The sequence below is a fragment of the Alosa sapidissima genome, chromosome 4, assembly GCF_018492685.1.
Source record: "Alosa sapidissima isolate fAloSap1 chromosome 4, fAloSap1.pri, whole genome shotgun sequence".
NCBI lineage: Eukaryota > Metazoa > Chordata > Actinopteri > Clupeiformes > Clupeidae > Alosa > Alosa sapidissima.
In genome coordinates this window covers 5,341,147-5,367,500 of record NC_055960.1, presented here as the reverse complement: position 1 = coordinate 5,367,500, position 26,354 = coordinate 5,341,147, and the positions used below count along the sequence as shown (strand labels likewise).

The following is a 26,354-nucleotide window of genomic DNA, read 5'->3' as shown; positions in this document are numbered from 1 at the left end:
ATACTTTGATTAAATATTACTCAAGTACAAGTTAAAATACTGATCTGAAACTGTACTAAAGTAAAAGTAAAAAGTAGTTCATTTCAAATGTACTTTAAGTAAAAGTTACTTAGTTACTTTTTTTTTTTTGGGGGGGGGGGGTACCAGAAACCAGACTTTCTAATGAGGAGACACAGCACTCAAAAAATCCCCCATAGTAATGCATGGGGTTAGTTTGTAACGCCAATATGGCAGTTGTCTACACATATCACAACCCTTCCACGGCAAAACGTCGACATGTGAATACATTGAGCCAATCATGTGGTGTGTTGTAAAATACATTGAGCCAATCATGTGGTGTGCTGTGAAGACATCGTGCCAATCATCTGTTGTGATCTTGCTGCTGGAGCAAGATTGGTGTCGTGAAGCCTTACGCACACGCATTTCTGCTGAAATAGATGCACGATAAGTGCCCAAAAAGCGTTGCAATATGGCCTGCCGAGTGGAGGGACTTGCCTAAAAGGACTTTGGTCCTAGCTGGAGTTGCTGCAGCCAGCAGCTAAGGCAGCAATGTTCATGCTCCCAGTGTGTAGCGCTGTAGCTGCAGCAACTCGAGCTAGGTAAAACCGATTGTTTCAGTTTTGTTCATACCGACAGTACTCAGTGACGTTGAGAAATGGAGATCTATGTGAAAAAATGTGAAAGAGTTCTCCTTTAAGTTTGAGCAGTAGTTGATTTTCAAAGTTAGTTGCACTCATCCTTGATCGTTTTGCAGTGAACAGTAATCCAGCACAACTGAAATGCCCCTCACAGGCAGCTGAGGCAGGCAGGCCAATGTTGAGTTGCAGACAGTTTTTTTAGATTTGGAAACGAGCAGAAGGTTCAGCACATTAAAGGGCGTCAGACTGGGGAAAGTGGGAAGTATAGGACCCCAATGGAGGAGAGGGCCCTTGAAAAGTGGAATACGGGGGGCACAACATTTTCACCAGGCATTAGTAATAACTCAGGTAATCCACACATAAAAAATCCAAACAACTCCATAAGTAGAGTCATGTGTAATGAAGTGGAATTACACAGGGAAAAAGTATTGAACACGCTAAGAAAAAGCACTAAGGCAAGGAAAGGGAAGGAACGAGCTGGAATCTGTAAGTAGTTAGAGAGTAGTTATCCTTTCTATCTGTGCAAATTAATATAAGCTTGGTTAGTAGCCTACATATTGATGGGCTATAAAAAGGTTTTTCATTTTCCAAGGTGTCACACAAGAAACATTTCATGATGGATAAAAGCAAAAAGCTCTCCCAAGACCTTTGCAACCTTATTGTTGCAAAACATATCAATGAAACTGGTTACAGATGCATTTCAAAGCTTCAGAATCTTCTAGTAAGCAGCATGGGAGCCATTATCTGCAAGTGGAAGAAACATCACTGCATCATCAACCGGCCATGCACAGGATCTCCTCGCAATATTTCTGACCAGGGAGTCAGAAGGATAGTCAATTCCAAGGGCCAAGGACCACTCTGAGAAAGCTCCAGAAAGACTTGAAGGCAGCCAATTCAATTAAATTAAATTAAACAGTTCTGGAAGTAACTAAAGATCAGGATTCACAAGAGGGACCCCTGGAATCTGTTTAGAACAATGGGCCAAAATCACACCTGATACTGCGACTAATAAGTTTTGTCATACAGGAAATGTCTTGAAGCTGTCATTACAAACAAAGGCTTTTCCACAAAGTATTGAAGAAATTTCAGTAGGCACGTTCAATACTTTTTTTCCTGTGTCATTCCACTTTATTACACATAACTGTTATGTTTGGATTTTTTATATGTGTTAATATAATGTGTGGTGAAAATTTTGAATAGACTCACTAACCCTAACCCTAGGAAGTTCAGGCTAATTACTGAAAAAAAAAATTAAGTGTTCAATACTTATTTCCACCATATATTTATTTTACCTGAATATTTTAACTTCCAAATTAAATGTCAAAATGACAGGACTGACTGGATTTTGTATACAAAACATAGTGAAAACTGTCTACGGTCACTCTCACTCTCCCTTGCTAAAGAGCTAAATGGTTTAGTCCGCCTGCACGATAGTCTATCTTTTGTTTATTTAGCTGAGCATCGCTAGTAGTGGACCGCTAATTGTTGTGCTGCTGGTGCAATGTCTTTCTCCAAGAAAGCCAAGTCAGGTTACCAAAAACAAAGGCAGAAACAGGAAAAATAGACATCAAAATGAGGGGAAACAACTAATAAACTTCTTTCCAAAGAAAGGTGAGCACAAACGTCAAAACACGAAATCCCATGGTGTTTGCTTGAATAGGCTATCTCCGCAATCATTGGTGCTAAAACGAACTGAGACAACCCATTGAAATAGCGGAAAATACACTTTCATAGGTTAGGCTACACATGTAATCTGAGGCATCTCGTGATCCAGCTCCATTTCCATCACTTTCAGAAAGACTGCATGGCGCCAGCTTGATTCATGTCCTGTTGTAGGCTACATGCTGATCATTATCACTAGGCTAGTTGTTTAGGGCGTGATTTTTTTTCTCTCCCTTTCTGTTTTCGTTAGTCTTAACTTTTTTTTTTACTCAAGTAACGGATGGGATTTTTGATGTAGCGAAGTACAATACTTCACTCAAAATGTAATCAAGTAAAATTTAAAATACCAATTTTATAAACTACTTAAAAATACAAAATACACAGAAAAACTACTCAATACAGTAACGTGAGTAAATGTATTTCGTTACTTTCCACCTCTGCTAAGTGGGGCCTCATTGAAGGGGAAAAAAACATTGCTTTGGGATGTTCAAGACAAAAAACACAGACAGACTTAGATGTGTTTTTTTGTCCCTGCCATCCTGCACTAATATTAGCAGACATTCACAGCCTTTTCTGTCCCTTCCGCTCTGAGGACACAAAGTTGTCATCCTAAGTAGTTTTCCACTAGTGTCCCATTTGTCCTGACGATTGTGAATGGAGCACAAAATGCCCAACCTCTGTGTGCCCAGTCAGTCACTCTGAATGGCTACAAAATAACATGAGTAGCAGGGTCTTCCATTGACCAAGAGGATTCTCCCAACATTACCCGGGAGCATGATGTCGACTTCACTCAGCACTGTGTTGCTTTATATAGAGCATTAGTCATTGGAAAAGCCCATTCTCACACATAGTAAGACATAGCCAAGCAGCATACATAACAGACTTGCTTACTATCGTACAGAGTTTTTTTAAGTGTTGTTTTAATATGAATAGAACTGTTCTGTGAGGCAGACAGCAAAAGGCATACAGCGTATTGCTGTGAAATATAAATAGATTCACTGTAAAGTATGCGATATGTCGAATGAGTCATGATAAATATACAATCACTCTCTGACTTCTTGTACACAGTTGCAAAATCTGCAGTGTCCAAGCGTCGGTTTGTTGATAGCACCTATTCTATGTTGAGTAATGGATGGCCAGTTGGGTCTGTCTGTGAGAGAGACACCACCTGCAGGCACTCTCCTCCATCTCCTCCCCCTCAAAGAGCGCTCCTTTCTCTGCGCTCTGCGCGTAGAAGACAGTGACATTTACAGTGCCGTCTGCCAGATGCTAAATGACATCCCTCTCAAAGCTTTTCTGACAGATGATCTTTGAAAATATTTGCTTACTTTGCAGTTCCGTGCCAGCTTGCCATGCGTACACCCATACACAAACACACAGAGATTGGGGAGTAATTATGCCCTTCACTGTTCAATATTCCTCCCTCAGTATGGGGCTGTAACTCAGAGGGGTGATTACAGGGCACTGCACAACAGTGATTTAGGCAGATTTCCTACTGCAGCTAAACCATATGTTGTACCTATCCTTCTGGTGCTAGATCTAGTCAAACACAAGCACAGTCTGATAGGCTACGTGCACCAAAGGCTCTTCAGGTAGCTCATTCATTTCCAGTGGACCATTAATTGTGTTGTAATGGCATCTTCTGTTATATCCGACTCCTTACATCTTCACTCTGACACTGAATATCTTGTTTGCCCAATAATAACAATTTTAACAAGCGCATAGATCCTTCTTTATCGTAACATGCTGATTCACTAGGTGCATTGCCCATCTGGGTCCATGTAGACACTAATTACATTAACAATAGCGGCAGGTTCAAACACACTTGGCTCCACCGGAAACAAACCAGATCACAGATAGCCTTTTGTGCACGTAGCCTGCAGTGACAAGGGCACCTTCTGAATTCAGCGACTAACCTGCATTTTCTTCTCCTCCCTTTTCGTTGTACCTTTATTGAACCATTTACAACATGCAATGAGAACATGCAATCAGTCAGTAGTTTGACCGTGGATTCAGCTGATTTGAGTTACATTTTTTAAAACTGTAAGAATCAGTGGACAATAGGACAACATACACTTAGTCAGGTCATTCTTACCATAGCATGTGAAAGATGTCAAGTTTTTAATGACAGACTCAAGGTATAGAAATGATCTAAAGGGGCTACTTGTAATGTGAATGTGACATTAGTCTAGTGGAAGACTCAGTGGTGTTATGACTGTCACCATTCACCACCTTCATAAGCTTGATCTACAGTATTGTTATTGTATAGGATAAAAAACATTTTCATGCTCTTTTTTGCTCCAAGTCGAACAAACTTGAAACAAAATACTTTGGTTGGACTCAGATTTAATATTAAGGTTATTTTTAAAATGAAAATGAAAATCACTCAAGTACAATGACAGCCTTCTGCAGAGCAACAGTAGAGCTAAAATGGATGAAGTGTGCCTTTACCCCCCACTGGTAGAGCGTATTTTGTCTTTTGTTGGCAGAGAACATTTTCAGGTGAGTATTTTACAGGCTTCAGGCTTGTCTGACAGGTTGTTTTCTTCCCTTTGACTCGCATTGACTTTTTTGCTGTGCATTTCTCTAATGGAGAGCTGAGTGAACTCGGCAGTGTGACTGGGAGGCTTGACTTTGCCTCTATGCTGCCCCCTTCAGGTGGTCATAATGGAGGTGCAGGGCCTGAAGTCGCTGGCTCCCAACCGCATCGTTTACTGCACCATGGAGGTGGAGGGGGGAGAGAAGCTGCAGACTGATCAGGCCGAGGCCTCCAAACCCACGTAAGCCAAACCACTAACACCACTCCTGTGGCCACATGATGTACACAACACTCTCCTCACACCCACTTATTCTGCTGACTACTGGGAGATACATCTCCAACTTATCCATGAAAACACATGCTACAGAAAAAAAAACATACCAATTTCTATAAGGCTTGCAGTAAATGTATCCATTCAAATTTAAAAAATGCAAAACTTAATTGTCAGGAAACACATGGTTGTAGTAATACAGCATTCAATTGCTACAACTATTATAGTTATACTGAGTGCTTGAGTTCCATATTTCCAGCATCAGACACTTATGTTCCCATAATGGAATCCACAGACGGAACTGGAACATGATGTTCTATCAAAACACAGGTGTAATGGAACATGATGTTCTATCAAAACACAGGTGTAATGGAACGTAAATGCATGTCATGATAATCAGCTGCACTTCAATCCACTTAGAGTGAGATTGTTTTGTTTCACGGCTCTGTGGAGTTGTGGTGGCAAACACTGAAACATGAGCATAGAGCCGAGGTATCCTCCCGTCTCTGAGTCCTCTCCCCCAAGCCCACGCGCGGGCCCGTGGTGCCCTAGCGTACATTAATGCCTGGAAGTGAGTGGAGAGTGAGATGATTTGCGTGTATCCAGAGAGAAGGAGCCATCAGCCCAGTGGAGTCAGACTGCGTGGAAACAGAGTCAGAGTGTGTGGGGAGAGCTGCAGAGCTGCAGGAGAGAGTGAAAGGGGGAAATATGCTCTAACGATGCAGTTTTGAGTAAGACTGAAAATAATATGCATTTACAATTAAATAGCATATAGTATAGTCTTTGGGAGCCAAAGTCAAAGTAAATCAGTCTTTTAAGGTATTAACTAGGCTAAACTATGCTACTATTGAGAGAGTTTCGACAGACAAACTGAATTATTTTTACCTTTGTAAATTTAAAGAAACGGTATAAAAATCACATAGCTCTTCTTCCAGTCACTGCCTTCTTGTGTGGAGAAAGATTACTGAAATCGGCACAAGCTAGAGTTCAGTAATCGACTTGTACAGACCCTTCACAAGATGGCTGTGGCCTGAAGAAGAGCAATGCACTGACTGTATGAACTGTCCTTTTTATACCCTTTCTTTACACTTTCAATGGTAAAAATACTTGAGCTTGTCTGCATACAGTAGACTGCACTGATGAACGTTGTTTTGTTATCATCCAAAATCAGATTGATGTTAGACCAGCATTTCCCTTTAAGACACCCTTGGAAATACTGAACAGTATGCAGTCAGTACTCAGTACGTCTGTGGGCTACTCTCAATGAACTTCCATGAATAAATAAAGGTTGAATGAATGTATGTATTTTCTGTGTGTTTGTCTATGTGTGTATGTGTCTGTGTGTGTGTTTATGGAGTGGGTGTTTCTGCGTGGGCATCTCAGTGGGAGTATGTTTGTGTCTGTTTGTTTGTTGTGCTTGTTTCGGAGTGACCTCCTGATCGGGATTGTCCTCGGGACAAGCAGCGCTTGTTCTTCAGTAGAGCCCAGCAGTGCTGCTCAGGCCCCACCCTCCCAGCCCCTGCATGTGTGTGAGATGGGGAGCTATTTTAGGACCCTCACAACTCCGTCAGTGGTTCAGGTGCCAGTTTATAATGAGCAGGGAGAAGGGGAAGGGAGAGAGACAGAGCAAGAGAGAGAGAGAGAGAGAGAATGACAGGGAGGGGGGATTAGGAGGAGGAGGATGAGAGGGGGATGAGGATGGAGCGATGGTGAAAAAGAGGAAAGAGGAGGTATGGGAAAGAGGGATAGGAGATGGGAAGGGGGAAGGGGCTCAGAACACAGCCCTTGTCTCCCCTCCCCAGCACAGCCATGCAGGCGAGGAGAGGCTGATTAGAACGCCGTCCCAACGGGGGCAGACTGAATGGAAGAGAGAGAGAGACCCCCTCCAGCCGTCCTGGAGAAAAGTGACATCAGTGGCACAATCGTCTCTTTTATTAAACACAGACATACAGACAGAGACACTCCCCCCCCCCCCACACACACACACACACGCACACACACACACACACGCACACACACACACACACACGCACACACACACACACACACACACACACACACACACGCACACACACACACAAGCACACTACATCACTCTTACACCATCCTTCATAATGACAGAAAACCTTAAGGACTTCATCTGTGCGTCTAATGGCACTCATTAATACACAATACCATCCTCTGTGGCCATACTGTAGCACACAGTGCACAGTCCAGTCCAGTCCAGTCCAGTCCAGTCAGGATGCCACTGACAGGCTTCCTCTGCTGAGCCCCCCACTTCCTGCTTTGCACAAGGTGACCTTGAGAAGCGCGAGCAGCACTCCCACCACCGTGGCCAGATTTAGACGGCATGGCGGCTGTGGTTTTGTTCCCATTGTGCTCAAGCCTGACTGCCTCTCCTGCCTAATGCCGGCTTTATGGGCCTCTACAGCACTCGGAGGGTGCAGGGTGATAAATAGTGGGCCCTACTGGTTTGCCTTTGCCAGTTTATTTATGCTACTGATGGTGTACCAGAGCCACTGGCTGTGCCTCCACCTTCAGAGGCACACTGCTGCAGAGAGGGAGAGGCAGAGAGACAAACAGACAGAGAGAGAGAGAGGGGGGGAGGAAAGGAGGTAGGGAGGGAGAGAGAGAGTGGTTTAGGAGAGAGGAAAACATTCTTCACAAGCTCATCTGAGCTAAATAAACATGGAGAAATGATGCACAAAAATGTATACAAAGCAAGAAAGGTGTGAATATGACACTAAGAAATCTTTCATCTCTATAAGGACATTGAGGAAATCTGTCTCTGTCTTGCTCTTTCTCTTTCTCTTTCTCTTTCCCTCCTCCCTTCTTCTTCTCTTCCTCTCTCCTTCTCTTTCTTTCTCTCTCCCCCTCCCTCCCTCCCTCTGTGGGCAGAGCTGTGTGTAGCGGTTGCTGCTGCGTTGTCCCTGTTTGTCTTTAAACTGGCTCCTCCATGGGAGCTCCCCGCTTCCTATGAGCCATCTGCTCACGCGAGTTGCCCCTGTGCCACCCAGCACCGCACCACCCCACCTCCACCCCCACCCCAGAGTTGCCCCTGTGCCACCCAGCACCGCACCACCCCACCTCCACCCCCACCCCAGAGTTGCCCCTGTGCCACCCAGCACCGCACCACCCCACCTCCACCCCCACCCCAGAGTTGCCCCTGTGCCACCCAGCACCGCACCACCCCACCTCCACCCCCACCCCAGAGCCAGAGGCACCTGCCCAGGGCCTGCTCTCTGCCGCCGGAGCAGCACCTCCGTGGAGCCCGGTGACACCGGGCTCCCATTCTGACACCATACATGGGTCAAGGGGCAGCTACTGGGCTCATTGAATTATTTTTCAATTATTAGCATGTTTTTAATGGGAAATTCAAAATGAACAGTATCATATCCAGTTTCAAAGAAACCTGGCAGATCAGGTTAATTCATTGGTGTCTATTAATCAACACAACCCCCTGACTGAGAATGAAGGAAATGTCATGGACTAAAGTTAGCTTGCTGTTAACTGTGTAAATCACACAAGCCAGTCTTGGACGCGTATCATTCCAAACCCAGTGGCATGTGCTATCTAACCAGGGCAGATAAATCATCACACTGTACCCTGCATTTTCTGCTGAGCTTATACTCTTATGTAATGTGAGTTGGAGGCTGTTTTGTGCTACCTAATTAAAGGCCAGTCCACTGCTTATGTTTTGCAGAGGCTCAAGAGTCGCTCAAAACACAAACACAAAAACACAAAGTGTGCGAGGACAGCGCGGTCAGTCGCTGAAGCCACACTAGTGGCCCCTCAGGAGCAATACACTGACATGTTGACCCTCGCTGAGTGCTATTGCCCCCGTGTGTGACCGCAGTGTGCGCCTGGTGGCGCGGTGCTCAGCCAGTGTTGGTGGTCGTGGCTGGAGCGCCGGTGCTAGGGGTGACTTTGTGTGCGCCTCTGCGTCCCTGCCGTACCTCGCTCCCCTCGCCGCCAGGCTGAATTCGTCACACTGCCGCTACTTGGATGCGGCTCACAGAGCTCCGTGCACGCTGCAGGAAGATAAATCACTTCCCTCCACCACCACCGCCCCCCACCCCTCCCCTCCCTCACTCACTCCTTCCCTGCATGGCTCTGTTTCTCCTTCTCTCATCTTTCTCTCTCGCTCTGTCACTCCCTTGTTTCCTTCATTGCTCTGTCTCCATGTGTTTTTATACCTATATCTCGCTTTTCATCCTCTCTGTTCTCTTTATTTTACACTTTCTCTTCCTCTCTCTCTCTCTCTCTCTCTCTCTCTTTCTCTTGCCCCCTCCCTCTCTGATTCTGCCCCTGTTCCTTTTCCTACTGTCCTCCTCTTATCGTCCTGCTTATTCCTCTGCTTCTCTCACTCTCCCATTTCTTTCCGCCTTCGCCTGCTGTCTGTGACACGTGCTGCCTGTTTCCACGGCAGCTGATGAGATCACATGGTTCCCTCCTTCTCTTGGGTGCCATAAATCTTACATTCAGGCTTGATATGTGTGTGTGTGTTTGTGTGTTTATGTGCATGTGTGTATGTGTGTGTCTGTGTCCTTGTGTGTAGTAAATGTGCATCTAGATGTGTACATCTTCTCCAAAGTGTGCTTATCGGTGTGTCCCTGTGTTATTGTGTTCTTACTTGAGATAAATATGTACGTAATGTATGTGTATCACAGTGCATCTGTGTGTGTGTGTGTGTGTGTGTGTGTGTGTGTGTGTGTGTGTGTGTGTGTTTGTATTTCTGTGTGTGTGTGTGTGTGTGTGTGCTCTGTGTATTTTGTGTGTAGAAGTGTAGTCGGGAGTATGGTTATGGTTATGGGATTTGGCAGACACGAGTGTCCAAAGCGACATACAAATAACAACAATACAATACCGGTAGTTACATTTAACAGTAAACAATAAGGAGAATAGTAATAATAAACAACAATGTCAATTCAATTAATACCCTAATGAAAATAATAATACTACAATATGCAAACCATAATGCATAAGAAACGCTTAATAATAATAATAATAATAATAATAATAATAATAATAATGTTGAACAGATTGCCTTTAAGCCCCTCTTGAAAGACCCAAAACTATCACGGGAACGGAGAGCACTGGGCAACTCATTCCACCAACATGGAACCACTGAGGAAAAGAGTCTGGAATTTGACCAAGCGTTTATGGCTGGTCCACACAACAGACGCACATCATCAAGAGTATGATCAGTAGTGTGTGAGGGAGCGGCCAGTGTGTGTGCTGTGGATGCTGCTGTGCCAGCATGGGAGAGCCAGCATGAGGTCTCATGGAGTCTCAGTCTCAGCAGGGATCTGTAGCTGGGGCTCAGCCCCCCGAGATGAACACTCAGGATCGCTGACACCTATTGCACCTTTCATTCTTAAGAGCCTTGAGAGATGGCTTGTACCTGTGGAGCTGCTTGTGTGCGTGTGCGTGTGTGTGTGTGTGCGTGTGCGACTGTGCGTGTGCGTGTGTGCGTGTGCGAAGAAATTTGATTGGTGGATTCGAATAAAGAATTCAAATGTGTGTGTGTTCATGTGCGTTTGTGTGTCTGTGTGCCCTACTCACTACTGAAAGTGACAAAAGCAGAGAGAGAAAGAGAGAGAGAGAGAGAGAGAAAATAAAACATCATATGATTGCTGGCCTATGCTGGAAAATAACGTCCAGGGTTGACTTGATATGTATAGACATGGAGCAATAATAAGAAAAGAACTGGACTGTCCATTAGATGTAGTGTGTGGCATGCTGTTGTCAGTGAAGGCTCCAGTGTTTGTGCCTGCCCTGCCGTGCCAGCCTGCCTGAGAGAGTGTGTCGTGTCGTTCTGTTTCACAGCTGGGGGACTCAAGGAGACTTCACCACCACACACCCTCTCCCTGCTGTCAAGGTGAAGCTTTTCACGGAGAGCACTGGAGTGCTGGCACTCGAGGACAAAGAACTGGGCAGGGTAATGTAGTCACACACACACACACACACACACACACACACACACACACACGCACATACATACACACACATACACATGCACATGCACATGCTCATACAAAACTATACAAGCAACTAAACATTCTGTCTCTTTGGTCTCTTTGCCCCTTATTTTCACTCTAGCACACACACACAGAGAGAGAGAGAGAGAGAGAGAGAGAGAGAGAGAGAGAGAGAGTAACCCTGACAGTAAATCTAAAAAAGACAAACATTATGATAATCCAAAAGAAGCCCAGATGTCAGGAACACAGATACCCTTTCAATCTAGGCAGCACCGCCCTAGATCACACGATGCAGTACACTTACCTTGGCTTGATCATAGCTGCATCGGGGAGCTTTAGCATGGCAGTGAATGCTCTAAAAGAAAAGGCTCGCAGAGCGCTATATGCCATAAAAAGAAACTTCTGAAACATAAACATACCGATTAAAGTTTGGTGCAAAATATTCGACTGTGTTATCCATATTGCGCTATATGGAAGTGAGGTATGGGGTCCACTCAGTGTGCACAGCTACACTAGATGGGACAAGCATCCTGTAGAATCCCTACATGCAGAATTCTGTCGATTAATTTTAAAAATCCAAAAGAAAACACCAACCAATGCCGGTAGGGCAGAATTAGGCAGATTCCCATTGCCCATCAACATACAAAAGAGAGCACTTAAATTCTGGATGCATCTCCAAACAAGTCCCAGAAACTCACTGCATTTCATCACAGCAAAAACTCAAGATCTGAACCCCAACAAGAGTCCTCTGAGTCAGCTTGTACTGAGACTAAGTAATCCCCCTCTAACAAATACTAATACACTCTCTCAGCCAAGCTCTGCTTTTAGACTAAATCTCAACCAAATTATCCAGAAATCTAAAGAAAAATATTTGGAACATTGGCATAATGAAACAAAAAAACAAAACAAACTAGAATGTTATCGGTCCATAAAATCTAAATATGAATTAGAAGAATATCTCTCTACTGTCAGAGATATAAAGTAGAGACAGATACTGACCAAATACAGACTCAGTGACCACAGCTTAGCCATAGAAAAAGGCAGACTAAGAAAGTCATAGTTTCCGAGAGAGCAAAGAGTCTGTGGTCACTGTACGACAGGTGAGGTTGAGACGGTGGTGCACTTTTTTCTTCAATGTAAGAAATATGAACATATTAGAGATACCTACTTCGATAAATTTACCAACCTAATCCCGGAGTTCCGAGAACCTGGGAGAACAAGAAGTACTGCCTGTCTTACTTGGACAGCAAGGACAGACAGCAGCTCTTGCTGCTAAATACAGTATGTCACTGAATGCCATAGAGCGAGGGACAGTGATTAGACACTATACACACTATACACATGAAATACCTACCATTTTCAGCACAAACACACACACACACACACACACACACACACACACACACACACACACACACACACACACACACACATTTATATGTATAAATGTCTTATCTATCGTATGTTCTGTATTGTATTGTTTGATGTCCTGCTTTGGCAATGCAAATAAATATTTATCATGCCAATAAAGCTACCTTGAATTGAACTGAATTAAACACTGTGCATCTACATATTACAGATATGTCTTAACTGCTATCTCACCTCACTCTTGTATTCCCAGTCTCTGTGACCTTTTTGGCTTTATAAGCCGTTTTTTTACTCAGTAAACTCATAACCAGTCATATTTGCAGAGTTCATGGTACAGACAGAAAGATGGAGGTTTGGAGCCTTCCTGGCTCTGCTTTTGACGTTTCTGACATCATTAGGTGTCAGGATTTACTCCGGCACATCAGGCAGGGTTTCAGGAAGCACTGCCTGGAGCCGCCACCTTGCCGCGTTGACCTTGGCAGTGACGAGGCTCTTTGATCCCTGGCTGCTGCCGCTGAGGCAGCCTCCCTCAAAGCTCTTTAGCTCGGCAAAGAGAGCCAGATTACTCTGACTCATCAGGGACAGAGCCGTTTCCTTGCACTCTCTGCTCCCTCACTCTCTCTCTCCTTCGCTCCCTCTCTCTCATTCACTCTCTTCCTCTCTCTCCTTCTCTGTCTCTCCTTCTCTCTCTCTCTCCCTCTCTCCTTCTCTGTCTCTCCTTCTCTCTCTCTCTCCCTCTCTCCTTCTCTGTCTCTCCCTCTCTCTCCTTCTCTCCCTTTCTCTCATTTGCTATCCCGCTCTCCTTCTCTGTCTCTCCTTCTCTCTCTCTCTCTCTCTCCCTCTCTGCTTCTCTGTCTCTCCTTCTCGCTCTCTTCCTTTCTCTCTCCCTCTGTTGTGCTCTTATTTACTCTCTGATATCTTTCACTTTCTCTCACACTCTCTCTCTCTCTGTCTCTCTTTCACTCTCTCTCTTCCCCATTCTCTCTCTTTCTCTCTCTCTCTTTCTATCACACTGAGTGTCTGTCCTCTGATGGCACATCAGAAAAAAGTGAGCGACAAGCGCAAAGGGATGAGTAAAAGTTAATTGAGTGTTCTGAATCTGGCAGAATGCTGACTGGGAACATGAGCATATCAGCTTACACCAGACCAGTAAAAATGCCCATCACGCAGTTATGTTGGGCCTTGCATTATCATTTTAGTCCACTGACAGGGCCATTGGCAGTAATTACTTCCTTTATTTTGCTCTCATGATGAATGCTACAATGTCACACCGACCTTTTCCATTTAATCAATTAATTTTTCATCTAATATTATATTTAGATGAAATGGTAATTTTCCCTATTTATGAGATTTACAGCAAGAGTCTGACTAAACAAACGATTTGTTTTGTAACAGGTTGTTTTGCACCCGACCCCAAACAGCCCGAAGCAAGCCGAACTTCACAAGATGGCCCTAACGAAGGCCTGTCCCGACCACGACCTGAAGATTAAGCTGGCTGTCCGCATGGACAAACCACAGAACATGAAGCATTGTGGGTAAGGAAAGAAACAGGATTCCTGTCCCGTACATAATTCAGTTTCATGACGCTACTCCTGTGTTATAGCCTCCTCTTCTCTCCTCTCCAGCCTTGAGAAGACGGATAAGCTCTGTAATGGTCCAGATATCATAGCTTTCTGAGGGTTATTACTAAAATGTGATTACTGCCATAGTCATTTCTTCAGTTCAGAAAAGCACCAAGGACATAATTATGATATTAAATACCTTCATGGTTACCTCTGACATATATGCTTTTGTATTATGCAGGTACTTGTGGGCCTTTGGGAAGAACGTGTGGAAGCGCTGGAAGAAACGTTTCTTTGTTCTGGTCCAGGTGAGAGGAAATGCCGACTAGATACAGTATGTCTTCAGTGAGAAAACAGAGTAGCTTTGCTCAATCAAACCTGTGACTTTTAGAAGTGCACAGGCCATGGCCTCGACCTTGCCTTGAGAAAACAGCTGCCGTCCCTCACTGTTACCACACAGGAGTGAGTCAGCATTTGGTGCGCTGTGGAGGACGGTGTTTTGTGACTCGTCTGTGTGCTGTTGTGTGTGTGTGGTTGGACGAGGCTGTTCCATCAGTCACGCTGTGGGTGCTCTGCTGCAGGTGAGTCAGTACACCTTCGCCATGTGCAGCTACAGAGAGAAGAAGTCGGAGCCACAGGAGCTGCTGCAGCTGGACGGCTACACTGTGGATTACACTGACCCTCAGCCAGGTACGGAGTGCTTAAGAAGCACACACACACACACACACACACACACACACACACACACACACACACACACACACAAGTGTACATGTATAGAAAAACTTTCTCTCTCTCTCTCTCTCTCTCTCTCTCTCTCTCTTTCTCTCTTTCTCATCCTGCATGGCACAGGTCTGGATGGAGGCCGTGCATTCTTTAATGCCGTGAAGGGGGGAGAGGGCGACACAGTGATTTTCGCCAGTGATGATGAGCAGGATCGCATCCTATGGGTGCAGGCCATGTACAGGGCCACTGGCCAATCCCATAAGCCCGTCCCACCCACCCAGGTCCAAAAGCTCAACTCCAAGGGAGGTGCTTCTGCTCAGATGGATGCTCCTATTTCTCAGTTCTGTAAGTACACACGTTTAGTCAAGCCCAGACATTATTACTTTTAGTATTATGCCAAACAGCCCTGAATGTACAAAGTGGTCAAAATCATCTCTTAGCATAGGTCAGTATCTCATGTATACAGTAAATGTTTTAGCTTTTACTATTACCAGTTTTAGTGGGACATTTGTACAACATTAGCATGGTTATTGTTAATTAGCTGCCAAAAAATCATTGTTCCAGAATATAATCAGTGACTGTTAATAGTTTTTTTTTTAATCTATGATTTGATGTGCACATGTATACACACTCAAAAATCTACCCTAAGCACTTATATATACTCATACTTTTAGGCTCACAAACCCTTAAATAAATCTCTCTTTTTCATAATGCCTATGCCCACTCCCAGTCACAGCCACTGACACCCATATTTCCACACACATAAACAGGCATCCACCATCAAGAGTGGCGTATGTACATCTCGTGGTCATGACAATGTGTGGTGGTGGTCACGTTTACGTCACCTGTTCGAGCACTGCCATCCCCTGTGTTCCTGTGCTTATTGGCTGCTGCACCTTCAGAAAGCTTTGTGTGCCACTCAGTTTCCAAAACCTCCCCGGAGGAAAGGAAGGAATAGAAAATCAAGCCACAGTATCAATCCATAAACCCATGGATCAATCCATAAACCCTCAAAATGACACCAGAGGTTTTTCCTTTTCTGTTTGTTTGTTTGGTTTCGTTTGGTTTCCAGGCGTCTGTCAAGGGCCTAGATTGTTTACTCAGGCAGGTCACTGTCTCTCCTTAACCATGCTGTTGCCTTGTGCTTTTAGCCCTCTGATCAGGTAGCAAATGTGAAGGTAAGACAGTAAGGACTCTCATACCGTGTCCTCTTTTGTCCTCTCTGACACCAAAGAGTCCTTCTGGAAGTTTCTCAACTCTGACAGACCATTTTGGTTGTCAGTGGCCCCCAACAATTAGAATCACCTGATCTCAGGCTTAAGGTGTAGGGCTTAAATGTTGCAGCTGAACCATTAAGATTGAGTTACTCCTTGGCATGACATATTAGGAGCAGTTGTGGTGATCTGTCTGTTGTAGAGGTATATAGTACCTGCTGCTTGAAGTACATACAGACACACTAACTGCATTTAGGCCTCTGTAGATTCAATAATAGATCCTGCTATTCTGAACCAAACGGATGTTCTTCTTCTACCTTTTTTGGTGTGCATCCTTCAACTTCATCTAAAATCAATGTCTTGTTTTATGTCTGTTTCTTTTTTTGAGACAGTGGGTTGTAGATACAGACGTTTTTTTGTAGATTCACCAGTGAACAACCTTCATTCGTCTCAAAATAATCATTTAGATTTATTACAAGAGCAAAGATTTTTAAAATATATATATATATATGATATTCGATGTAGAGCCCAGTTAGATCCACATGGACAAGAATAGAATAGATACTAACCAGTCCTATTTATGGAATCTACACCCATAGATTCTCCTGAGTTTCTTCCATTGGTTTTTGTCCAGTATGTGAGCGTTTTTTGTGGTCAGTTGATTCCCTTTTGAGCTGATGCCATTCAATTCCTCACAGTGGTACCGAAACCCCTTCCTCTGAAACAATGTGGCCAAGGGTACATGTTTCACCCCTTTCCCCACACACACACCCCTGCTAGTCTTGAATGGCACAGAGCCATGATGAAACCACACGTACCCACCTCAGAACTGGCCTGCAGGGGATTTCCTGGATTCTAGAAAGCTATGAAGGTTCTGGAAGATTCTTACATATTCTTCATACAGATACATTTTGAAGGTTACTATATTATACTTTACATTGCATTACATATGTTGTCTTCCAGCGGGCATATACAATAAGTACCTTATATGATACGATATATCATGAAAGGATCAGTATTATTTGTAGATGTAGCAATATTTGTGGCAGAGATTTGTGGCAACCACAATACACTTGTCACAAGCATTTGTTATGCACCCAGAATGAAATGAAATGTGAGTTTAAAAGGTCTCAGTGGTTTGATAAATAAATTTGCCTGTTGCCAAATAGTTGGCAGCACTGGACTGCATTCCAGACAGCAAATCAATAACCCTGGGTGATACTTATAAATTACACAACTATTGTTTGTGTGCAGTGTTTTTTGCACACATTTAGACTGAATAAAAAGTGAACCAAGCTGATGTTGGCTCAAAAGCACCTTCATAGATTTAGATATGTAGATACTGGCATCCTATACCAAGTGGCAGAGCAGTGGATGTTGAACGCCGATTCTTGAGGTAAGTGTAGGTGCCAGTATAACCATTGTAGTTTGAATTTTGAAAGGGAAGCCTTTCCGGTTTTATGTTAATCTGCTAGATATACAATTCAAATAGCAGCATGCATTCAGATGGTATGTCTATGGCAGAATCCAGAGAAAATCCCCTGCAGTACAGATGTGTGAAATGTAGGCCTCTCCACTGTCTTCTTACAATCTCTCTTTCTCTCTCATTCTCTCTTCCTATCCCTCTCTCTTTCTCACATACAGATTGAGTTTCATTTACACTTCTCTCTTTCTCACTGCCTTTCTGTCATCCACTTTCATGCACTTATGTATCTTCTCATTTCTACATCCTCTCTTCTCTTCCCTCGTTCTTGCTTTATCTCTCCTCTCTCTCTCTCTCTGTCTGTCTTTTTCACGCAAACAAGCATACAAGGAGCCAGGAACAACACTAACAATCCACTCACACAAGCACTCTGCACTGGGGTGTTGGTTTTCAGGGTGTCGTTCTTCTGTTGTGTTGTTTTCTCTCTCTTTCTATCCTCATGCTTTGCTTGTGACCCTTCTTCAGTATTGCAGCTGCTAGGTCAGGGTTTTCGTGTCTGCTGTCCTGCAGCCTTGTTGCTAGTCTTTATGTTATTCTGGTTTGTCCCTTCTTACCCTGCTGTCTTCTAGCTGGACTCAAGGGTAAGTGCTTCCCTGTTAGCCTGCACAGGTCAGATAATCCACAACGATTATCTGACACATGCAATGTGCTTTTTTATCTCTGTATAAATCTCTCTCTCCCTCTTCCTCTCAAACTTCGCTCTCATATTTCTTTAGACCACTGTAGATTTTTTTCTTTTCTTTTCTTGTTTTTCCCTGTCATTTAGCCAGTATGAAATTTGAATACTCGTAGGCCTCTCATTGTTGACAGACTCAGGATGCATGTAATTTGATTCTCAGTTCTATCATTTGGCTTAGATGATGATAAATCTTTTTATTATTATTATTTTTAGTTGCATAATTGCCTTCTCTCTTCGGTGTTGAAATCAGTCCTGAGGAGGTTCTCAGGGTTGTGAGCCATTTGAGCTGAAAACAAAATGTCTGCCTTGTGAGCATATGATATCAATACTGTAAATATATAGTTTGCTCAGCTACATATGCAAAAGTACTTATGGATTTGGTGGGTATAGAGGGGAAATCAAATTAGGAAGGCATATTGATTTTGTAGTCCAATTAATATCTAGATTTGTAAGTCATTATGTGCCTAGATTTCCAAAATGCCCATATGAGAATTGCACAAGATGTCTATGCTGTGAGTATCTGCTGTGAAATACTATATGTTTGTCTATGTATTTAAAGTAATAAAAAAGATATAATAATTTCTTCAAGATAGGAGCAAGCACACAAATCCATATGCCCAGGTAGACCACGCTGAATGGCCAAAACCGTATTGTGAATGCTTCTCTTCTGGGCTCAATTGCCCTTTTTCTCAATTATTCATCCACCTTCGGATTCTACCGCTCATGAGAGTTGGCAAATATGTACGTGGAGTATTCTGAATGCCAATAAGAAGGAGTCTCTCATGCCGGTCCTCCTTACCATGTAATACTCCCGCTTTGAAATGCCCCTCACCCCACCCCCCTTACGAGTAGTTGGGCCTCTCTGTTAGTCGCTAGCCATGATGTAGCACAGTATATCCCCCACCTTTGCCCCCTAAGAGGGAGAGATGTCTTTTGTTTTACGTTCGTTTGACTGCCCTGTCATTTTGACTGCCCTGCCTGTGTAGGAGAGCACCAGTGTCATGTTATCCATTTCAGTGGTGGAAAGACAGGAATTTTGCTTTCTATTTTCCTTTTGTTCCTTTTTTTTCACCATCTCCCAGAGAATGAAACCGTTTTTTAGCCTCCTTTGGCTACATGCTAAACCCATGTTCTTGCACCTTCAAAAATGTATTGCTACCCTGTCCTAGATGGACCACTGTAGTGTCTTGCCTGCTGGTTAGCTCTGCAGTAATTATGAACACTCTCCAACATTCTCAAGTATTGTCAACTTGCAAATGGCCTTGAGAAAAGGAATGCCTAGAACGTTAAAGCAATTGAAATGTTATGTGATCTCAAGTGAACAATTAAAAAAAATACAGTAACAGATCTACAGTTTGTGCATGACTTTGGAAATCACAGTGTCCAGTTGCACTGTTTCCCCTGCATGTAAGTTTACACTATCATCAAACATCCACTGAATTGTACCCATTCATAGTGGCTACTGTTCAATCTGTCCATATTGAATGCAACATGTTAACAGACAATTGATCATTTTTCCTGTTGACCATTCCCTCTGATTTGGACAGTGTAGTGACTGGGGAAATCGGTGTTTGGTTTTTCAGTAGTATTAGGGCTCAGAAATTGTTGCATTGCATCAAAAATAGACGAGTCCAAAAATGCCTTTTCAGCTCTGTCACATTTTAAAAGCACACTTCTCTCCTTTTTCAACTCTGCTTTCAAATCCTCTTTACCCTCTGGCAAACCTCTCCATGCAGTCACAGTCCCCGCTCCCTAAGCTTGATTTTAAACTTCTCATCCTTGACTTACTTAATCTCTGTGATATTCATCTCTTGTCTTCCTCCCTCGTCAGCCCTCTCTTCCTCCTGCTTTAGCCCTCTCTTCCTCCTGCTTCCTCTTTCTCTGTTTATCTTCCCTCCCCCTCATTTCCTTTGTGCTTCCCCTCAGAATTCCTTTCATCTCTGTCTGTCTTCCTCTTTTCCTCTCTCTCTCCACCCCCCCCTCTCTCTCTGTCTCTCTCTCTGTTACTTTCACCCCTCCTCTCCATCACCTCTTGTCTGTTCTTCTTTTAAAACCCACCCCTCCCAATGCTTAGTCCTCCTCATGCAATTCCAGTCACGAGGCCCTTCCAGACACACGTCCACTTGTCCACACACAGAAGGCTATGGGATAGGGTGGGGGACCGTGGGAGGGTGAGAGACACCTACTCCCCAAGACTCAGACTACCCTGACCCTTTTTTTTTAGCTTAGCACCTAGGTAACAGGTATTTGTCCTTAGTGTGGTCAGCTCATCACCCCCCTCTGTCCTCGTTCGGTCCACTGTGATGACTGAAGTCATTGTTGTCCAGTCGTCCAGTCTGTTACCATCACTGCACCATTCACAAGCATCCATTACGTCTGTCCTCTTGTCAACTTCAGACGGACGAGACGAGAGGTCACTCACCCCCAAGTGATGTGACAGACTCCTCTTCACATCTCTCTCAGATGGGATCTGAATGACCTCAATGTAGTGGCCTGCCTAACACATCAGCCTTACTGCTCTAGCACACTAACAGTTGAATGAATCTTAAGCAGACACTAACATTGAATGAATCCTAAGCAGACATCACCTAATTATATTACTCTTAATCTTTTAGCAGCTTTTAGCTCTGTTTGTTAAATGAGTATACAGACTTGTGCCAGTTTGCATAATACACTAGTTCACTAGTTCATTATTGAAATAGTTTGATCTTACAACTTACCTCTTCACAACACAGTCTTTAGCTCTCATTGGACTACCTATTTGATTGTGGACACTTATGATTATTCTTATTCTTCTTCTTATTATTATTATTCAGTAGCTAAATTAATATTATTTTGGCAACCCCAAGACATTTCAGTCCACTGTGATTGGGTAGATTACAATCCACTGAATTTCGGAAGCATTGTTCTTCCACTTTGATTTTGCAATTTTTGTCTTTCTTTTTTCTTCTCTTGGTGAGACAGCCTCAGTGGCAAGTTGGTCTCACTTTTGCCAAATATTTGGCTTCCTTCCATTTTCCGTCCTTGACACTTTTCCAAGAGCACTATTCAACCCTACGCCAGATTGAGAGACATTCACCAATCATGAATGGCAGAATCTATTGTGTACACACATGACTGAAAATGAATTGGAATTTCAGCATTAATCCAAACAGGGCACACTCTGCAGTGATCTGATTGGTGATCTTACACAAATACTCCACAGAAGGTAATCAGTGACAGAGACAGACCAGCACCCCCCCCCCCCCCAAAAAAAAAAAAAGCTCTGCATGCGCATCTAGACATCTAGAACTACAGCGGAGGGGCTGAACTGCTCCCAAGATTTGGCCCAGTCAACCACATCACCACCCCAGCTCAATCTGACTTGAGACTCTGCTTGACTCTGCTGCAAGTTGACAATGTACAGCAATGTGAACATTTTCTTTGGTTTGCCATAGATTGTAGCGAGCAGCGACGCCGGCTGTTGTTGTGCTGAGGCAGAGTGAATGACGCTCCTGTACTGTGATGTACTGACTCTCTCTCCTCCGACCCCCCCCCCCCCCCCAACCTCCCATCCCGTCCGCCCCCGTCCCCTCTCCTCCCCCTCCTCCTCCTCCACCTCCTCGGGCGGCTTCATGGCCGGGCAGATGCAGACAGGGCCCAGAAGCATGGCATGGACGAGTTTATCTCAGCTAACCCCTGTAGCTTTGACCACGCCGCGCTCTTTGAGATGGTCCAGCGCCTCACCCTGGAGCACAGGATCAACGACTCCTTCGCCAGTCTGGTGAGTTTGGCGGTTCAAGTCATGGGTGGTAGTCTGGGGTGGATGGCTTATATTGTCATATGGAGTCTGGTCATGACACCAATGAAAAGGGCTGAAGTCAGTGGAAGTGATCTGTTGCTGCTCCCCTCTCATGTTTCACAGGGATGGTTTAGTCCTGGCCAGGTGTTCGTTCTGGATGAGTACTGCGCTCGGAACGGTGTGAGAGGGTGCCACAGACACTTGTGTTACCTTGGCGAGTTGCTGGGGAGGGCAGACACTGGAGCCATGATTGACCCCACCCTACTACACTACAGCTTTGCTTTCTGCGCCTCCCATGTCCATGGCAACAGGTACAGTGTTACCAAGAGTGTGTGCACGGCAACAGGGAGAGTCTCTTTTTATAAGATAATGTGGTACAGCCTTGCTCAGAATGGGAAGATTCCAGGATTCCAGATTCCAGGAACTGACTTGGGAAAAGTGTAAATGAGCAGCGTACAGCCGTATATTAGGGTCACAGACAGTGTTTTCGGTATTCATGAATGTGCTCAGTGTATCTGCTGAATGCATGGCCGGTAACCAAGGCATTCATTGTTTGGTTTTTAGACATTATGTCCAACCCAGAAACTCAGATGAAGCACCCAGGCGTCTGCCATTAAAATAACCCAGAGTGGTTATATTTGTCATAGCACCAGGTGCAGGCCACGGCAGACCAGACGACTTCCAAACGTATCATCCCCATGCCGGCTTGTCCTGCCCGGTCACACACAGCTAGTAGTACCTCAGTGTTTTAGATCAGGTTCAACACATTTTTGCTTTTGTTTGTTATGCATGCTTTTTTCCCTGTAGGCCCTTTTGGCATTATTTTAATGTTTGTCCATTGATTTAATCCATCTCATTTTTTCGTTATGGTATTATATTTATTATGCATTGCTTTTGTTGAGGAAAATTAATCCATTGTGCATTGTTTGTTTGTTGTCATCTTTTATTTCTCAATGTATGTTATGTTGTCTTTCTTTCTCTGCCCCTGCCTTTAGTTATTAGTCTGTTTTGCTCATCCCAACCTTGCATTCCCTGTAGTCAGAAAGAGAGTGAGTCGCAGGGGTCTAAATGTTCTAAAGTGGGGAAAAGAAAAGCATCTTTTAAAAAGAGGAAATCTAAAGCTCAACAAGGCCCTCTGCTTCAAAGGTAAGGAGCTCTGTACCACAAAGCAGCTCTACGGTGGCTGATGGTAAATCTGTTTGACCTGATATACTGCCAACTGATGTTGTGTACCATATGTATATCTTGGGGGTCAGCCGTGGCCTACTGGTTAGCGCTCGGACTTATAACCGGAGGGTTGCCGGTTCGAACCCCGACCAGTAGGAACGGCTGAAGAGTCCTTGAGCAAGGCACCTAACCCCTCACTGCTCCCTGAGCGCCGCTGTAGCAGGCAGCTCACTACATCGGGATTAGTGTGTGCTTCACCTCACTGTGTGCTCACTGTGTGCTGAGTGTGTTTCGCTAATTCACAGATTGGGATAAATGCAGAGACCAAATTTCCCTCACGGGTTCAAAAGAGTATATATACTTATACTTATACCATAGATAAGTATGATAACGGCATCAATCAAAATGAGAAAAATAAGGATATCTAATGCAGAAACAGTTTGTTGATATAGAAAAGATCACTCAAACCTTACTAGTAATTCTGCTCACTAGCCTAAAGTCATTAGTGACACTTAATTAACAGTGTGTTTGTCACAAAAAGACACATGCAGTGGCGGATTTAGCTATGGGTGACATGGTGATGAGAGAATGTGGGCACCTGCACAAAAAAAGGCAGAATGGAGACATTTGCGCAGTCTTTTTTTGAACTGCTCATTTGCACGTTGTGTTAATGATATCACAATGCTGTCACCATGTGGCCGTTAGATAACCTTGTCGGAGTAAGTGCTCTGATCTTGTTTGCTGCTGCCTGGGAGGGTCTCTCACTCAGATGTCCAAGATGGGGAAGGGGATAGGGGTATGCTGACCTGAGGTATCCCCACTGACGGCCCGGGGGACGGGGGATAAGATGATAAGAGTGGGCAGAGCCCTCACTGGAGTGGACGTCAGAGGACACCAACTCATGAGATGATGCATGATGGAGTATGGCAGAGGCCAGATTCAGGAGACCTCAAACTAAACATCCTAAATGAAACCATTTAAGGGCAATTCCACGCAGAACTGTCACATCCATAACACCAACACAATGCCATGGTATGTTATGATGTGAATGATGATTACTTAAAATTTGAGCATTCACTCTTCTTGGTTATAGAACTTACATGAAAAACTTTTCACATACCTGTAATCATTCGCATCATACAAATACCAAAGCATTTATTTGGTGTTATGGACTTTTTTAGAGGAATTTTAGATAAGGTAATGCCATATGCCTTAAAGTCTCAAAATGGTACAACTGCTCTTACTGGTTGTTTGTCTCCAGTTGAGTGTATTGCACACAGCCCAGGGTGCCATACAAGCTAGAATCATCACTGGGCACACGACGATGTATACATCTATACACTGTGCTTTGTGAAATGCTATTTGGGTAATGTTTAACGTGCTGAATGTGCTTGGCATACTGTTAACTGCTATGGTAAAAGCAATAAATGTCAGAAATAAGAAAATAGTTTCATTACTGGCATCTGGAAAAGATGATAACCAAGTAAAGATCATATGATCCCCTGACTCTCAAAAGAGACCGATGGTGGGGACTGGTGTTGCAGTCCCTGTTTCTTACATACTTATCTGAAGCTTCGAGAAGCCACTTCCAACATAGACTCGCTCATGTGTCACAGAGTCACAGATCACCTAGGCCCTGTCTGACACATAGGGATATGTTTAACAGACCATGTCATTGCGTAAGACCCAGAGTCACATCAGTGTCTTGCTGGTTAAAGCCATGCACAGTTGCACACACTGGAGACGGTACATGGAAGAATTTTCTAGACTTGCCTTTTGACTTTGCTGAGACTTGATAGGATGCCTGATCATAGGTGTGTGTGTGTGTGTGTGTGTGTGCATGTGAGTGTGTGTGTGTTTTTTGTATGCACGTGTTGATGTGTGTGTGTGTGTGTGTGTGTGCATTGGCGTATACAGGCCCGATGGACTGGGAACCGTGACAGTTGAGGAAAAAGAGCGCTTCGAGGAAATCAAAGAGCGCCTGCGTGTCCTTCTGGAAAACCAGATCACTAACTTTAGGCAAGTATCATGGTCTATTTCAATTTCTTCAACTCTTTTTCATGCAGTGCTCTTTATTTCCAGCCTCAGTATGCATTTTGTCGCCTGTGTTCATTAGGTCCTGAGATTAAAATATTGAACTGTTTAGGGTTGCTGTTTGGATCTCTTCTATAAAGGTCACCAAGGGTCAAACATCTCTTCTAACCATAATATGTCTACACGTAGGTACTGCTTCCCCTTCGGCCGTCCTGAAGGAGCACTGAAAGCAACCCTGTCTCTGTTGGAGAGGGTAATAGCAGCTGCAAACCACACTTTTGAGCCTTTTTATGTAATGTCCATACCAACATAATGACATCAATGCCGTTTTACATCCACGAAGCAGAGGAAATTATATTTTTAGAACCAACTACTGTGGTTTCCATCCCAATATCTTAGGACCATACTTCACTGAAATTACTCAGTTAACAAATGTCACCTTTCAAATCCAAATAATATTCTATCTAGACTATTCTACCTAAACTGCCTATCTAAAAATATAAGTTTTTCAATGCAGGACTATCTGTGTGACTTGACAGGTTCTCATGAAGGACATTGTGACCCCTGTGCCCCCAGAGGAAGTGAAGGGGGTAATTCGCAAATGTCTGGAACAAGCAGCTCAGATCAACTACCAGAGGATAAAAGAATATGCCAGTGCGGAAGGTGATTGGCTCTTTTTAACACTGAACTCTAAATGAACTCTCTCCAGACTGTGCTGCAGTGTAATAATGGATTTGCATGCTGGTTATAATATACATAATATGATATTATGTTGTGTCTGAGAACAATTGTGTTTGATGCTGGTATTTAAATGTGCTGTTATCTCACTAATTCCCCTGCAGATCCCTATTCCACATGCCCTGCTTGGAAAACATTTTGAAATAAAATATTTTGAAATATTTACATGTTTTTTAGAAGTAATCCAAGGAAAAATGTTCCCACTTGACAAAGCCTGAAACAGCTGAATAGAAGACTACTGTATTTCCAGAGTACTTGATGCCTTATTTCCAAGCATTATTCACAATGATGATTTTAGTTCCCTTTCACAGTGGATGGGGTTTTTTGATGAACAGTTCTGCAGCGCATATTTGCTGTGTAGTGCCTTGTCAATTTACCCTGGAAATCCAGAGTTCTCGCGAGAGTACAATTTAAATTTGCTCAGCGAGTTACTCTGGCAATCAGTAATGATGCTTATTACCCATGCCCTTGAAGCCGAGCAGCACCAATCACATCGGTGTATCTGATATAG

The 26,354-nt window shown here is 43.8% G+C and overlaps 1 protein-coding gene across 11 annotated transcripts in view; it reads left to right on the top strand.

The window, feature by feature from the left end:
• cadpsb (Ca2+-dependent activator protein for secretion b) overlaps positions 1–26,354 on the top strand; it is an 87,695-nt gene that overhangs the window by 39,326 nt on the left and 22,015 nt on the right. For 8 of the 11 annotated variants that reach the window (XM_042088394.1, XM_042088388.1, XM_042088393.1 and 5 more), the window contains exons 6-17: positions 4,959–5,080; positions 10,940–11,051; positions 13,855–13,994; positions 14,263–14,329; positions 14,603–14,711; positions 14,874–15,092; positions 18,014–18,025; positions 21,750–21,886; positions 22,028–22,215; positions 24,989–25,090; positions 25,295–25,358; positions 25,645–25,768. In XM_042088394.1, coding sequence (XP_041944328.1) covers positions 4,959–5,080; positions 10,940–11,051; positions 13,855–13,994; positions 14,263–14,329; positions 14,603–14,711; positions 14,874–15,092; positions 18,014–18,025; positions 21,750–21,886; positions 22,028–22,215; positions 24,989–25,090; positions 25,295–25,358; positions 25,645–25,768 — 1,396 coding nt within the window. The remainder of the gene's footprint in view (positions 1–4,958; positions 5,081–10,939; positions 11,052–13,854; positions 13,995–14,262; positions 14,330–14,602; positions 14,712–14,873; positions 15,093–18,013; positions 18,026–21,749; positions 21,887–22,027; positions 22,216–24,988; positions 25,091–25,294; positions 25,359–25,644; positions 25,769–26,354) is intronic. The other 3 variants (XM_042088395.1, XM_042088391.1, XM_042088386.1) reach the window with 1 other exon arrangement.